This window comes from Hippocampus bargibanti, linkage group LG10 (genome assembly GCF_051943395.1).
Source record: "Hippocampus bargibanti isolate YZ-2025 linkage group LG10, ASM5194339v1, whole genome shotgun sequence".
In the NCBI taxonomy this organism is placed as follows: Eukaryota; Metazoa; Chordata; class Actinopteri; order Syngnathiformes; family Syngnathidae; genus Hippocampus; species Hippocampus bargibanti.
The window spans coordinates 524,916-540,757 of record NC_142743.1 but is presented as its reverse complement, the minus strand read 5'-3'; the positions used below and the strand labels follow the sequence as shown (position 1 = coordinate 540,757).

At 45.9% G+C, this 15,842-nt stretch overlaps 1 protein-coding gene across 5 annotated transcripts in view; it reads right to left on the bottom strand.

Annotated features, from left to right (window-relative positions):
• The window catches only part of LOC148892020 (potassium voltage-gated channel subfamily KQT member 5-like), a 104,487-nt gene extending 96,145 nt beyond the window's left edge, over positions 1 to 8,342 (bottom strand). For 3 of the 5 annotated variants that reach the window (XM_089005495.1, XM_089005496.1, XM_089005497.1), the window contains exon 1: positions 7,697 to 8,341. In XM_089005495.1, the coding sequence (XP_088861621.1) occupies positions 7,697 to 8,040 (344 nt within the window). In that variant the 5' untranslated portion in view covers positions 8,041 to 8,341. Of the gene's footprint in view, positions 1 to 7,696 lie in introns of all 5 variants that reach the window. The other 2 variants (XM_089005499.1, XM_089005500.1) reach the window with 1 other exon arrangement.
• Between the last annotated feature and the right edge of the window lie 7,500 nt (positions 8,343 to 15,842).

Here is a 15,842-nt window from a genome sequence, read left to right as displayed (position 1 = left end):
AATTTGTCAAACAACCTCCTGCTCCCTCCTGCCTGCTTTTTGGGATCCGAACCCGCCATCACCACCTTGCAAAACCGTGACAGAATGAATCGGCCAACCATCGGATCCCGCAGGTACATCGGACCCGTCTCATTTCCACCCTGTGCCTGGCAATGCTACGTCCACGTTAGCGCAAGCCTCGTCGAGTTTGAATTGCGTCACTCGACGAGCCGCAACGTCCACGTTAATGTCCGGCCGAGACCTCCTTCCAGGTGGCCGTCCAGGGTGAAACTGGGTGACTGGCATCGCACGCCCACGTCCAGCCACGCTGTTGTCGTGCATGACGAATCGAGTCTCATCCACGACGAGCCGTGCAACGTCCGCGTCAACGTCAGTCCGAGACCCCACTCACCGCTGGATCCCGGATCGGCTCTGGACTGGTCTCGTTCCCCCGGAGCCGGGCAGTTCACGCCCACGTCGGCGTCCGGCCGAGACCTGGTCCCATACGGCCGTACGGGGTGCCATTCTGCGCCTGGCAGTTCGACGTCTACGCAGAGCCATGCGCCGTCGCGTGAACGTGCGAGAGGGATCGCACTCACGCCCACGACGATCCGTGCCGCGTCTTCGTCCACCCCAGGCCGAGTCCCGTTCCCATCAGGCCGCCGCCCGTCGTATGCTGGAGAGGCAGCGGTTGCCCTCTCCACCGACCGTTCCCTGGCGAGTGGACCTTTTGGGAGACTGTTGGGACTTCTGGAAGCAGCCCCTTGAAGGGGGGGTACTGTCATGATCTGGTTGGCGACCAACGGGGGGCGCTGTCGGCCCCGCCTGCACCTGCACGGGTGCTGGTCGTCCCGATCAGATTGGCGACCAGCGGGTAGCGACGTCAGCCCTGCCGGCAGCCTCGCAGGTGCTGGTCGTTATAATCAATAACACTTAAAAGGACACCTGGCACGATCATCCGGGGCCGATTCATTGTTTGTTTGCTGTTTGTTTGCTGCTTGTTTGCTGCATGCATTGTGTACGTGTTTGTTTAACCTTGGCGGACTTTTACTTTTGGTCTTCTTTTGCTACTTTGTATTTTTTCCATTCAGATCATTTTGATGTTTTACATTTTGTTCCTGCTGACCTTATTTTAATACAATTTTTCAAACAACCTCCTGCTCCCTCCTGCCTGCTTTTTGGGATCCGAACCCGCCATCACCACCTTGCAAAACCGTGACACCCGGGTTGCCATAAAATATACTTTTCAACTAAATAAGCCTTAAAACTACACACAACATACCTTATTCTATGTATAATAAATGTGCAATTGTATTGTAATGAAAGAAATACACTGCATTGTATCATAAAGTCACTTTATTTACATCATTTATGGCTTGATGGAATGGCGTTGGAGGTCGAAGGTCAAAGGGAATTGCTGTTTGGAAAGAGAGGCGCATTACTTGACGACTGTAATTAAAGAAATAAACGGTGCTGTAAAATAAAGTTTTATTTACCTTTTTGATGGTTGTTGATGGCTAATGGGAGGAGAGTCACCTTCCATAAGGACTGTTGGTAACTTAAACTCTGGTGCTGTTCGGTCGTGTGCTTCCGCCGAAGATCACTCCGCCAGCCGTGGTGGGTGTGTATTATGAAAATAGTGCCTATTATAAGGTTTAATTTTCATAAATTTGACGTTTGTAAGACAAAAAGTTTGTAAGTTGAGGTCTCACTGTAATCATAATAAAATCTACTGGGATAAAATCCATCTTTACAGCCATACTGGTAGTGAAATGTATTGTGTATCAACCTGCTTCCTTTGTGGTTTTCACAGGGAAGTTGATGAGAGAGAGCTGCAAACAGCGGTGTCTACAAGCCTACTGGAACCTACAAAAGGATTATAAGGAAGGAACACAAGAACTTGAAGAGACGGCTCATATGTGTCAGAGAGATTCTGCTCTGACAACTGAGCTGAACTTTTATCTGTTAAGATTGTGCATGGTACAACAGAAAGTTAATGTTCCATGGCTTTTTTTCAATGAAGAACCCAGAGAGAGTTATTTAGTTATTATTTATTTCATAAATAGTGTTATTTATTTCCGGATTTTTTCTGTGAAGAACTGGGAGAGGGTTATTTAGTTATTATTTATGTCATTAATAGTGTTATTTGTTTCCTGACTTTTGTTCTGTAAATAACCTGGACAGGGTTATTTGGTTATGTGTGGCTTTCTGGAAAACAATTTTTTTAAGCTCCCCTACGAACGTCACATTTTTTCTGTTACAAACTGACACCGGCCCCGCCATCACAGAAGGGAAAAGTTATGTGGCTCTCACAGGAAAAAGTTTGGGGATGCCTGCCCTAAAGCTTTGATTTAAAAAAAATGATCCTGCTTCTTATACGCAGGTGCACCTTATATGCGGCTCAATATGTTTTCTGCGGCTCAATATCTTAGCCACAACAGCTCTTGCACCTATAGTCAGCAGCCACCGACTCCATTTCCCCCCACTGGACTATAAGGCGCACCTTTAATGAATGAACGCAGTTTTCTAAATATAATATATAAATATCTAAACGTTTTCCAAATACTGGTGTATAAGGCACACCACATTATCAGGCGCTACAAGAGAGGCTGAGTTTACGCACTACTTCTTCTACAGGGGGAATGGAGTCGATGGCTGGTGCCAGTAGTTGCGAGAGCTGTTGTGGCTCAATATTAAGTCACATCTAAAGCACACCGGCACATAAGAAGCAGGGTCATCTTTTGAAGAAAATGAAGGCTTTTGGGTGCGCCTTATACACCCAAAAATATGGTACTATTTTTTGGGTTGATTTGATGTCACGATAGAAATGCCATTATACTCCGCATGTTTTTATATTGGGGATGAAAAAGGACATTTGGTTTGCATGCATCGTGTAGTTTTTCCAACACATCGGCATGCGCATTTTAGGACCCTCGCATGAGAATAAGAAATAATTGGAAAGGCTGGTCAAGTGTGCAGTTTGGAGACAATACTAAAAATGTACCTTATTTTTTAAGTTGTTTGGTGATAATTGCTAGATCATTTAGCGCTGAAACTCTGACAACAGTGGATGCTCACTTCTACGTACCCTCGGTCGGGATGTGCTTCTTCAAGTAGAATTGACTGCAGTGCACACTCTCCAGTGAGATGAGAAGAGCCGCCCGCCAAGCAAACTCTCACTTATAGCAAAGCTCCGGCCGTGCGCTCGGTCATCATGGTAACAAATGCCCGACTCACTATTAGCCCTGCAGGAGATGCAGCTGTCCTACTTGAATGAGACACGCCTATTAAACATGAGCTTTTGCTGGCAAGATAACGGAAAGAGAATGTACAGTAAAGTTTTATATAATGCAATTGTACTTCGATGTCAGCATGGCAAATGGAACTGTTTTAACCCTTTCATACACCCTGTAACCTGATAATATGACAAGAGGTCCACTGTAGAAACTGTTGTACCCGAAAATAATTAAATTCAAACCTTGCCTCTATCCGGTCATTTTCTGGTCCCTGTCGAGCAATCTTCTAAGGTCCTTCCCGGTTGACTGTGTAATGATATGAGCAAATCGTATTTGCTTGTTCGACTATTGATGCCGGCTATAGAACAAAGGAGCATGCGCTGCTGCAAGTCGGTCGTATGAGAGTCAACGAGAGGCACACATGTCAATTGCCTTCTCCCTCCGACCTAGACGGCAGTCCTAATAAAGAACCTCAACTCTATGCAGCAGTTGTAGCATTTATCGAACCTGCTTACACAAAGCAACATATGGCGTCAAAATTGGTCTGGAGGACAATAGGACGATAAAAGGACTTGGAACGGAAGATTCCACGGAGGTAAAAGAAAGCAAAGAATACGAAATTGAGCAGTACCCCCGGCAGGAAACGGCAAAAATTAAAGCTTTACGTCCACCCACAGCACCGCAGCTTACAGGTAACGTGGCTGAAAACCGGAAGAGATTTAAGCAATGTTTTGAACTGTATTTGTCTGCGATTGGAACTGATGAAAGCCATTCGAGATGAAAGCATCCATATTTTTGCACGTTGTGGGAGAGGAAGCTCTAGAGGTCTCCAATAACTTCACATTTGATGCTGAGGATGACAAAATGAAGCTTTCAAAAATAATGGAAACATTTGAAGCTTACTGTATTCCGAATTGCAATGTGACGTTTGAAAGGTACAGATTCTTCACATGTGTACAGACAGTTGGAGAAACTACTGACCAATATGCAAATGAGCAGAGAAACAGATCGTGATTTGTGAGTTGGATGGATTAACTGAATAACTGATCAAAGATAGAATAGTGTGTGGCATTACAGATAGTAAACTGAGTGAAAGGCAACTCAGAGAATCAGATCTGGACCTGGAAAAGCCTTAGCACTGTGGAGAGCCGCCACAACTGTTAAATCCCAGCCTATAGAGCCGCCAAATGATGCTAGCTGCAATGTGGATGCAGTGGAAAGAAATGCACACAGATTCAACAAAAACTGCTGATATGAAAGCAGGAGTGAGACAACCCAAAAAAAAAAATACGATATTCAAACAAAGATCTTGTACTCGTGGTATGCAACATCCCCGAAGCAGTGTCCAGCATATGGGAAAATATGTAAAAATTGTGACAAAGCAAATCACTATGCTTGTTGCTGCAACCAAGAAATGAAAGGCAAGGTAGATGCAGTAGACGATCACTATGAAGTAGAAGTACTGTACATCTGCCTTTGTCTGCTGGCAAAATAGTATTTTTTTTTTATTTTTTAGAGTAGGGACCTATCATAGCAGTGTCCGGCGCCGCCATGTCTGGACATTAGGGATATATATATATAGGGCCGATACTACCAGTAAGACTTTAGTTCGCTGAAGAAGCATCTTGGATAAGAAGCGAAACGTCCGAAACCTTCAAAAAAGTACGGATGACGGCTGAAGAAACCTTTTCATCGACTATGAAGTAGTCAAAGATGACAGAGGAGAAAAAAATTGGATCAATACACTGAAAGTGAACGACATACATCTAAAATTCAAATTGGATACTGGAGCCAATGTGAATGTCACTTCAAAGACTGATTTCATGAAGATCAGACAGAGACGAAAGATACAAAGAGCAAACATGAAAGTCACAGCTTATGCGGGTGCAGTCATACCAATGAAAGGTAAATGCATTGTGAATGTGACACATAAAGGCTAATTAATTACAGAAGATATCTTTCATCATAGTTCCCAGGGATGTGCAGGCCGGACTAGGATTGTCGGCATGTAAGAGACTACACCGAGTGACGAGAGTTTTTGTCGTGGACAGATAAATAGAGACTGCATATTATCAATTTATGGAGCAGTATCACGTCCTACTGGAGAAATACGAGCAACTACTCATGGGACGCGTGCTGAGATTTTTATGCGCGTGCTGAGATTTTAATTTATCAACATCACAGGGATAATACTAGTGGGCCTCAATCGGCAGTACATATGCAATTAAAAGCTAGCAACCAGTCATTTGACGACAATGACGTTAAAATCTTAGCGAAAGAACATAGATTGTTTGAAAGGGGAATAAAAGAAGCGATTTTCATAAAAACAACTAAATCCTTCATTAAACCGGTTTGGTGGGGTGAGGTTCAATTTGGATCGTTCATACAATAGCCTGCTTAGGCAACATAGGATTAGTAATACTGATGAGGTGATACCGGTCGAAGGGGAGAATGAAGATATGTTCACCATTTAAGATCTTGTCGAATAACCCAGTCAGGAACACTACAGCCACCTCTCCAAGACACTTCCATACCTTGATTGGACACTTCCATGCCTCGATTGGTAAATCATCAGGCCCGAACGCCTTTCCCCCCTTCATCAATTCAGCGCTCTCCTCACTTGTTCCTTAGTAATGTTTGCTACGTCTTAGTCCACAACAGTCATGTCTTCTACTCTTTGTTCTTTCTCATTTTCCTCATTCATCAATTCTTCAAAGTACTCTTTCCATCTTGCCATCACACTACTGGCACCTGTTAATACATTGCCATCTCTATCCTTAATCACCCGAACCTGCTACAGGTCCTTACCATCTTTGTCTCTCTGTCTCGGCAGCCTGTAAAGATCAGTCTCACCTTCCTTCCTGTCCAGCCGAGCATACAAGTCATCATAGGCCTCTTGTTTGGCCTTTGCCACCTTTACTGCCACCTGCACTGCTGTGTACTCTCGTCCGTCCTCTCAGTGTCCGACTTCTTCTTTGCTAACCTCTTTTTCTGTATACACTCCTGCACCTCCCCATTTCACCACCAAGTCTCCTTATCTACCTTTCTTCCACTGGATACACCAAGTACTTTCTGACCTGTGTCTCTGATTTTGTTTGCTGCCGTTTGCCAATCATCTGGAAGGACCTCTTGCCCACCCAGTGCTTGTCTTACCTCCTTCCTAAATGTTATGCAACACTCTTCCCTTTTCAACTTCCACCATTTTGTCCTCACTTCAGCCTTTGGTTTCTTCATCTTTCAAGCGTCTCCTACACACCACCAACCTATGCTGTCTGGCTGCACTCTCACCAACCACTACATTGCAGTCACTGATTTCCTTTAGAAGGTGCCGTTGTATTTCATTTATTACTGTATCTATGCTTGTCTGTGACTGTAAAGTGTCCTTGAAAGCTTTGAAAGGCGCTTGAAATGAAATGTATTATTATTATACATAATTAGCTCACATGAATGAGCCGATGAGAAAAAAAGCTAGATACTGCATCTTTTTTATTCTTCCATTTGCTGCCAAATGCTAAACTCAACACCAACCCCATTTTTTCTGTCAGCTTGGTTAGTCCTATCTTGTACTAATTTCAGTTTGGATCAATCGTGTACACTATCCTCTTTGATACCCTAGTACAGAAAAGAACATGGCCAAAAAATACTTTCAAATTGCCATATGAAAAACCACAATAGCTCAGGTATTAAAACTAGTTATTCATTAATATGTAGTGCGTTTTGTATGTACAATAATATGTGGAGGGGTTGAATCATTCTCATGGTTTCCCCAAATTCATACAGCCCTCGAGAAGAAACTGTCACGACAATGAGGCCCGCGGCAAAAAAAATGAGTTTCGCATTCCTAATGTAAAGACATACCAAGTGCTAAGAATCTCTCAGAGCCACCCAAATGCAGGTGCATTTAAAATGTATCGATTACATACATTACTCTTATCTTCTTCGCCTCACGCGTGATGTGCACCGATCCAGACCTCAATCTTCCGACGTATGCGCGTACGCGCACACACAAGCACACACACACACACGAGCGCGCGCACACACAAGCACACACACACGAGCGCGCGCACAAGCAAACACATGCAAACAAACACTCACACGAACACACCGCACACCCACGCTTGCGAAATGCAACTAACCCCCTTGGTGTGACAACTTCCTTCCTCCCAACAGTCGCGTAGCTGCCTCCAACCATCGGTTTCGTTCATTCACAGGAACCGCAAAGTTCAGCATGACAAGAGGCACTCCAACATATCACGTAATATTTAACGGTATACACAACCAATCCGCAACCGTCACTGCTGAAAAAGATTGTCATTTTCCCATATTAAATCGTTGCATCCAGTTCAACGAACTAAATGACAACATGAGAGGAAGGAAGAAACAAGAGCAGACGTTTTGCATTGATGGCGAGGGCGCGATGTTGCCCAAACAGCGCGGGAGAAGCATCAACAGGTGCGCCTAAAAAGAGAAGAGAAACTTACACAAATGCATGGTAGATGAAGGCCCAGGCTCTCGGTCTCTCCAGCACGTTGTACATGTAATTTTGGAGCCGCCGGTAGCGCACATTCCTGCGCCCGCTTTGCGCGCTGTATATGAGGGGCTTGCCAAGCAAGCTGAGCCGGGCTCCTTGCTTCCCTCGCAAACTGTCGGGACCGGCGGCACCGACGGCGTTGCAGGCCGACAGCAAGCCGTCTCCCGCGCTGTTCATTATCTTCCGCCCGGATTCCACATCTTTCATGCCGTAGCCTTCTGCGCGGAGGTGGCCCGGCGACGTTCTCATCCAGAGCCCCGTGGCGCCTTCATCTCCGCTGTGTTTCCGTGGCATGGCATCACCGTAACGGACTTCCAAATGCGCGAAGATGGGCGGGTGGACGCAAACCAGACTTTGCGTTCTACACGCAACCGTGAATGGTACAATCGACGGGGCGAGAAACTCGCTTTAATGACCGTCCTCTTCTCTTTCCCCGAGCAAGTCCAGCTTCAAGCTCTCCGCAGCAGGGTGCCGCCAACGAGGCGCATATTGCCAAGCCTGACCAAAGTCATAAAATCACCACTCAAGTCCTCGCAGTGCGTGTACGTTCGATCGAATCAACGGAAGGGACCGTTTTTTTTTTTGCGCCCGCTCCATCATTCTGTGCGCTCGTATCTGATTGGAAGATGCGCGTCCAGACACACCCGAATTAACGCACCACAGTTTAATTATATCAGGTGGGGGGGGGGCAAGACAGGAGCTTCAAACGTGCTTTTCGTGTAATGCGATTTTCCCTCCCCAAATTCCAGATTACAAGACGTTTTTTTTTTTTTTCATTCATTTTTCCATGCAGACTATCAGGTATCAGAGATCCTAATGAATTTTCCACTTGCTTGCCTGGAAAAGTAACCACCAGGCAGACTCAACATCTGCAGAAAGCATCAAGGACAACGGAATGGATTTAGGTGGAATTTGTTTGAATTGCATTTCTTTGAAAAGGCCTTAAAACTCCTGCTTCCTCCTTTCACTCCATATCATGAGCAATGTAGGAGATTTTGGGTTCAGCCCTTCTGTTACGTTCAACCTATAAACCTAACATTCGTTATTCTTGAAGAGTTATTTGATCTCGGCTAACGAGGATAACTTCAAAAACCGAACACAAGCACTTAACATTTTGAAATGTGGCAGGGCGCTCTGTGCGCGTTGTAGTGAGACTGCATCAGTGCACTTTAATTTAAAACGCATTCTTGTTTTATACAGAGTGTGTGTTGTAGGTGTTCAAATACCTGACATGTTTCGGCGTATACTTCCGCCTTCGTCAGAGTGTCACGGATGTTGTTGTGACGCATCATTTTCAGCTGGTGTTGCTATGAGGGCGTGACCTACCTGTCAGATCTGACAGGAAAGACACGACCCCCGCTGTCCGCTCATGTCCCCAACATGTCAGGTATTTGAACAGTGACGTGCAGTCAGGGGAGGCAGGTGAGGCCGTGCCTCACCTGTCATCATGGAAATATCAAATGGAAAAAAATTAATTAAACAGTATATATTTATTTCGTGATTTTTACTTTAAAGGTCTTTTCCATGTAACTTCACCATTGTTGGATTTGTTTTCAAAATTGCAGAATTTTCACATTTAGCGTTCAAATACTAAGTAGAGACGAGCGGTGAGGCAGCAGCCGGCTGAGCCTCACCATGTCTTGCGCAATGACTATGCTAACTGTGCTGGTTTGCTCTGCAGTGAGACCACATTGCTGTCCCTCTGCATATCGCTATTAAAGTGTACAAACACTTTTAGTATATGAACTAAATTTCTACACTTTAGCTGGTGTATATAATGTAGAGTCACTTTACATTATAAACACTGTTGTACAGTGTTTATTTTATTTTATTGTTATCAAAACCGTGTGCATAGGTGAGGCACACAGTTCTCCTGCCTCATGACAGGGGGCACTGGTGATTCGAGATTCTTCTTGCACCTCCTTGGCTGCAGAATAGAATTAGTGACGGCAAGCTACAATAAACAGTTCGCAAGTTAAGTGCAACCATCCACTCATTTTTTTCCTGTTGCTTGGCCTTATTTTCAGAATGGAGGATTACATATCTAAATTGAAAGAAATAAAGAGACTTTTAAAACTGAAGAAAGATCAGGAAGGCTTCTACAAAGAAGGTATCGATGCCTTTCTTCAGAAGGAGCAGCGCATGGACTTCATTTATAAGTAAAGGTAACACGATAATAATGTTTTTTTTTTATTTTTTTCCATGATACAGTTTATATAAAGAATGCTGACATGACATTTTCAACAAACCACGTTAACTGTTGCCAATCAAATGGTGAATAAGATACTCTGCAGAGTTCATATGTTTCTAAATCTGACTGTGATGATGTCAGTGCCTCACCAGCCATCAACCTCACCGCACGTGACTGTATTTGAACACCTACAACACACTGTCTGTAAGAAAACGATCCGTTTTAAATTAGATATCAAGTAGACAGGATGAACTTAATACAACTATCAGTGCACTTTGTTCATCCAGGTTCATGTGTCAGTTGATTTATAATTGGTGTGTGGCTACCTAAATACTGTAGTAGCCTGACTATTCCTTGTCAGCACACAGTGTAGTTATAGTTTTTTGTCCAAGAGAGCGCCTGAGTAGGCAGCCGTCAGCAAGTGCTCTCATGAGCCTTGATTTTTTTGTTGTTTTTGTCTTGTTATTGTGTTTTCTTTTGTCACTTTGTGTTGTTGTGTGCCATGTGGAATGGATACTGATTTGGGTTTTTTTGGCCACGACATTCATCAAGGAGGAGACTGTGCCAAGCGGTTGCGCCTTTTTGACAGCACATCCCAGGAACTTGCACAGCTTGCCAAACCGTGCAGACTCGAACTGGGCTCCACGATCGGTGGTGATGGTCTTCGGCAATCCAAAACTCCAGTGTTGGAGGAAGGCACCGACAACAGCTTCGGACCTGCAGTCGGGCAAGGGAAGGGCTTCGCACCATCGGGTGAAGCGGTCAATGCAAGTCAACAAGTACCGGAAGCCACGGGAGGGGGGGAAGGGGTCCGACATGATCTAGGTGGACGTGACTGAACCGGGCGTCCGGCGTGTCAAAAATTCCCACGGGTGACTTGGTATGGCGCTGGACCTTTGAGCGTTGGCATCGTAGACAGCCGTGCACCCAGTCTCGCGCATTTCTCTGCAGTCCCTTACAGGAAAACCGTTTTGCCAGCAACTTGATCGTGCCACGAATTCCAGGATGAGAGAGACTGTGCAGAGAGTCGAACACCTTTCGCTAGAAGGAGTCGGGAACCAGTGGTCGAGGGACGCCGTTGGACTGGACGCACAGGATTGTGCGCCCAGTGTTAGGGAGAGGGACGGCGATGATGTTGGAGTCGTTGGCATGGTCGGCCAGACCTTCTTGTACCTGGGCTGCTGCCATCTCGTCGTAGTCGAGACCGTCTGGAAACTGGATCGCGTTGATCTCAACTCGAGAAAGGGCGTTTGAGCCCCCTGGACGTGGCGAAACTCGAGGTCAAATTGCGAGAGGTAGTCCAAGTGCCGAACTTCTCGTTACAGGTACTTCGTCGATGCCGAGGGGATGGCGGAGAGGAGTGGCTTGTGGTCGATATAGATGATGACGCGGCCACCCTCCATGAAGTGCCGGAAGTTCTTCACGCTGAGGTAGACGCCAAGAAGTTCCCGGCCAAAGGTGGAGTACGGGCGTTCGGCCGGCTGGAGGGCCTTGGAGAAGAAGGTGATGGGTTGAGAGTCACAGTTGAGGCCGTCATGGAGAACCACACCGATTTCAACCTTGGAGGCGTCAACCATGAGAGACAACTGACCATCGGGGCTTGGGTGAGCTCGGAGTGTTGCATCGGCAACGAGACCTTTCAGCCGTTGAAAAGCCTTCAGTTGCTCGGAGAAGAGCTCGATGGGAATGTGCTTTTTCTTGTTGCCAGTCAGCGAGTTTAGTGGCAGGGCAGCCGCGGCACAGTTCTGGATGAAGCGGCGGTAGAAGTTTGCCAACCAGAGGAATCGTTGTAATTGGGTTACCGTTTCGGGTTTGGGAAAGCCTGCACTTTGTCGGGTAGCGGGCGTACTCCTTTGCCGTCGACCAAGTGGCCAAGGAACTTGATCTTGGGTTGGCCAAAAACGCACTTGTTGGAGTTGACGACCAGGCCTTGCTCGTCCAGATGTTTGAAGACTGTTTCCAGGTGCTGCAGGTGCTCTTCTTGGGAGTCGCTGGCGATGAGCATGTCGTCGATGTAGGCACAGCAGAAGTCAAGACCACGCAGGACAGAGTCGATGAATCTTGGAAAGTCTGTGAGGCGTTCCGGGGCCGAATGACATGCGGAGGAACTCGAACGAGCCAAATGGGGTGGTGACGGCCGTCTTCAAAACAACCTCTTTAGCGATAGGGATCTGGTGGACGGCTCTTACCAGAACGACGGTGGAAAACACTGCTTTTCCGTGGAGGAAGGACACGCAGTCGTGGATATGGGGAAGAGGGTAACGGTCGAGAACGGTGACGAAATTCAGCGCTCGGTAGTCACCACAGGGACGCCAGTCGCCCGCCTTCGCCTTGGGGACCATGTGCAGCGGGGAAGCCCGTTTGCTGTCCGATGGACGTATAATACCGAGCTGAAGCATGAGGTTGAATTTGGCTTCAGCAATCCGTTGTTTTGCCGGGGCAAGGCGGCGAAAGAGTTGACACTTCGCAGGACCACTAGTCACAATGTGGTGAACAACGTCGGGGGCAGGTAGGGTCGTCCGACTGGGGTTGGTCAGGTCGGGAAATCGGACCCTGAGGAAAGGAGCGGAATGCAGAAGATGAAGGAGATGGGACGTGCGATAGATGAATAAGCGCCGGGTTGGCCGTCCTACCGTGCACGGACAGGCCGGTCGTCTCATCAGTCAACCTCTTCCTGAAATAAACTTTGAAAATAGTTTGTTCCTGTGTTATGTACTTTTTTTTCTGTAAATGTTAATAATTCATCTTTGAAAGTTGTTTCAACTTATATTAACATTTTACCCATCCCAAAAATACAAGTTGTCCCTCGCCTAGTGCCCAAAGATGGCTGGGATAGGCTCCAGCACCCCCGCAAGCCTAATGAGGAATAAACAGTACGGATAATGAATGGATGTTGTATATATATGAGCTAAAACATGACATTGTGTTAATTTACACATATTCGGTTTACCAGGTGTCCTCATTAAATAAAGCACAGCCATTTATCATAAACAGGGAATTATAAATATACAGACAATAAACACTGAATGGAGCTGATGTAATCCCAAATATCACAACAGGGGCCAAAATGCAATCTCAATTGCACTAAAGACGACATTAAAATCAGCCAATCCGATAAAATTGCACAGCCATTTATCATAAACAGGGTATTATAAATATACAGACAATAAACACTGAATGGAGCTGATGTAACCCCAAATAAAGACGACATTAAAATCAGCCAATCCGACAAAATTGGGTTTTGTGTTTGGTTTAGCTCATGACCTCACTGGAATAACCTCAACTTTCTGAACTTCCCCTCTCGCTGTCTTGGACTGGCTCTATGTGTATAATTGCTCAAATATCTCCGTCGTGATAAGAAATGTCTCCAGTAACGACTTGTGGCAGCGTCTTTCTCCAGTGAACGATATGTGGCATTATTAAAGAGAGGAAGGAACACAGATTTCATTCAAACTCACTGAAATTTCAGACCGTTCGAAACCTCGTTTTAACCTGTACAGGCTTGAGAGAATGTTGTGTACAGTCAAGCTAAGCATGCCGAGCACTTCAAATAACTAAACTGCGCCATCTTTCGGATTAAAACGTTATTGCAGTGGCCACTGGGAAGTCTTTGTACATGTACTGCAGTGCGAAATTGAAACACTGTCACTTCGTTTCAGTGCTTAATTTTAAAGCTCGGTACTAAATTAACAGACGTTTAATTGACATTACAAATGGCGTTGTTTTTTTTGCAATGGTCAATCAAGTCGTCCATTGTGTTGCACTTGGTTCATGCCTTACCCCGCCACATTCAAGGAACAATATGAAAAAGGGGTTTCAAGCAGATTTTACAGCTGTGACACATAATTTAGTCAGATTGAATTATTTTTAGTACCTTCATGTCATACAAATAGTTGACATTAAGTATGGATATTCAGCCATCTGTCTTTTTTTCCCTCCCATCCACTTAAACAATTCAGACTCCACAATACTAATGATGTTTACTCAGTGGTGGGCCATCAGAGCCTGCAAGGCCTTCTCTGCTGGTCTAAAATATCTGAATCACAGACTCATTCATTATATTTTGTCCATAAATTATTTTTAAATAATTCCCAATTGTCTTTCAGCTTCCTTTCTCCAATAGCAGACATGGGCAAACTACTAGGCTTTTTAATCTGGCCGAATTGGTCCAAAATATAGTAAAAACAGTGTCTGAAACTCATGGCAAAAAATTAGCGGACACCAGGGCAGACAACTCTGAAAAGCTGCCTGCACGGCCATAAAGTCAAAGTCAGCTTTCTTGTCAAATATGCTAATATGCATGACATACAGCACAGATGAAATGACGGTCCTCTCGGACCCAGCATGCAAGACACTTATAATGACTTTCACAAACATAATAAACATGAAAATGCCAATTTGCTGGGAGATGGGAGCCGCTGCGTGTTCATGCGCCCCCATCTTGGGGAAAAAAAATAAAAATAACAAAAATAAATATGACAACACAAAGACACAGAGTCATTCATTCTTCAGGACTTGCTGTACCCTCTGTGATGACATGAAGCAGTTCTAGATGAAAGAGGAGAGTGTGAAGTCCCATCCTGCTTCAAACAGTCTACTATCGTCCCAGTTCCAAAGAAACCAGCACCCTCGGGATTGAACGACTATAGACCTGTTGCTCTGACGTCTGTGGTCATGAAGTCCTTTGAACGCCTCGTGCTGAACCACCTAAAGAACATCACCGGACCTCTGCTAGATCCTCTTCAGTTTGCCTACCGGGCAAACAGGTCTGTGGAGGATGCAGTCAACATCGGACTGCACCACATCCTCGACTACCTCGACAACACAGGAACCCACGCAAGGATCCTGTTTGTGGACTACAGCCCTGCGTTCAATACCATCATCCGAGAACTCCTCATCCCCAAACTTCTCCAGCTTGGTGTGTCCCCCACGATCTGCCAGTGGACCCTCAGCTTCCTGACAGGACGGACACAACAGGTCAGACTGGGAAATATATCATCCACAACACGAACCACGAGCACTGGAGCCCCGCAGGGATGCGTCCTCTCGCCATTGCTCTTCTCTCTCTACACGAACGACTGCACCTCAACGCACCCAGCTGTCAAATTCATAAAGTTCGCAGACGACACCACGGTCATCGGTCTCATCAAAGACGGCGACGAGTCTGCGTACCGACAACAAGTGGAGCAGCTGGAGCTCTGGTGCAGCCGTCACAACCTGGAGCTGAACACGCTCAAGACAGTTGAGATGATGGTGGACTTCAGGAAAATCCATCACCACAGCTACCCCTCACACTATCCAACTGCCTGGTGTCAACCGTTGAGACCTTCAAGTTCCTGGGAATCACAGTCTCCCAGGACATGAAGTGGGAGGTCAACACCAACTCTATCCTGAAAAAGGCCCAACAGAGAATGTACTTCCTGAGGCTGCTAAAGAAGCATGGCCTGCCACAGGAGGTGCTGCAACATTTCTACACGGCTGTCATCGAATCCATCCTGTGTTCTTCCATCACCGTTTGGTTCGGGGCCGCCACAAAAATGGACAAAATCCGACTTCAACGGACAGTTAGGACGGCGGAAAAAATTATTGGCACCACCCTACCCACTCTCGAGGACTTGCACACTGCAAGAATCCAAACTAGGGCGCGGAAAATCCTACTGGACCCTCCGCACCCTGCCCACCACCTTTTCCAGCTACTCCCCTCAGGCAGGCGCTACCGATCCATGCGCACCAAATCCAGCAGACATTTAAACAGCTTCTTCCCCCAAGCCATTAACTCTTTGAACTCTTTCAACAGTAGCCAAAATGGAACTGTATAGTGCCACTTAGCAGTTTTTTTTTTTGACAACGATACTAGTGCAGCGTGTTCTACCGGAAACAAATTCCTTGTGTGTTCTACATACTT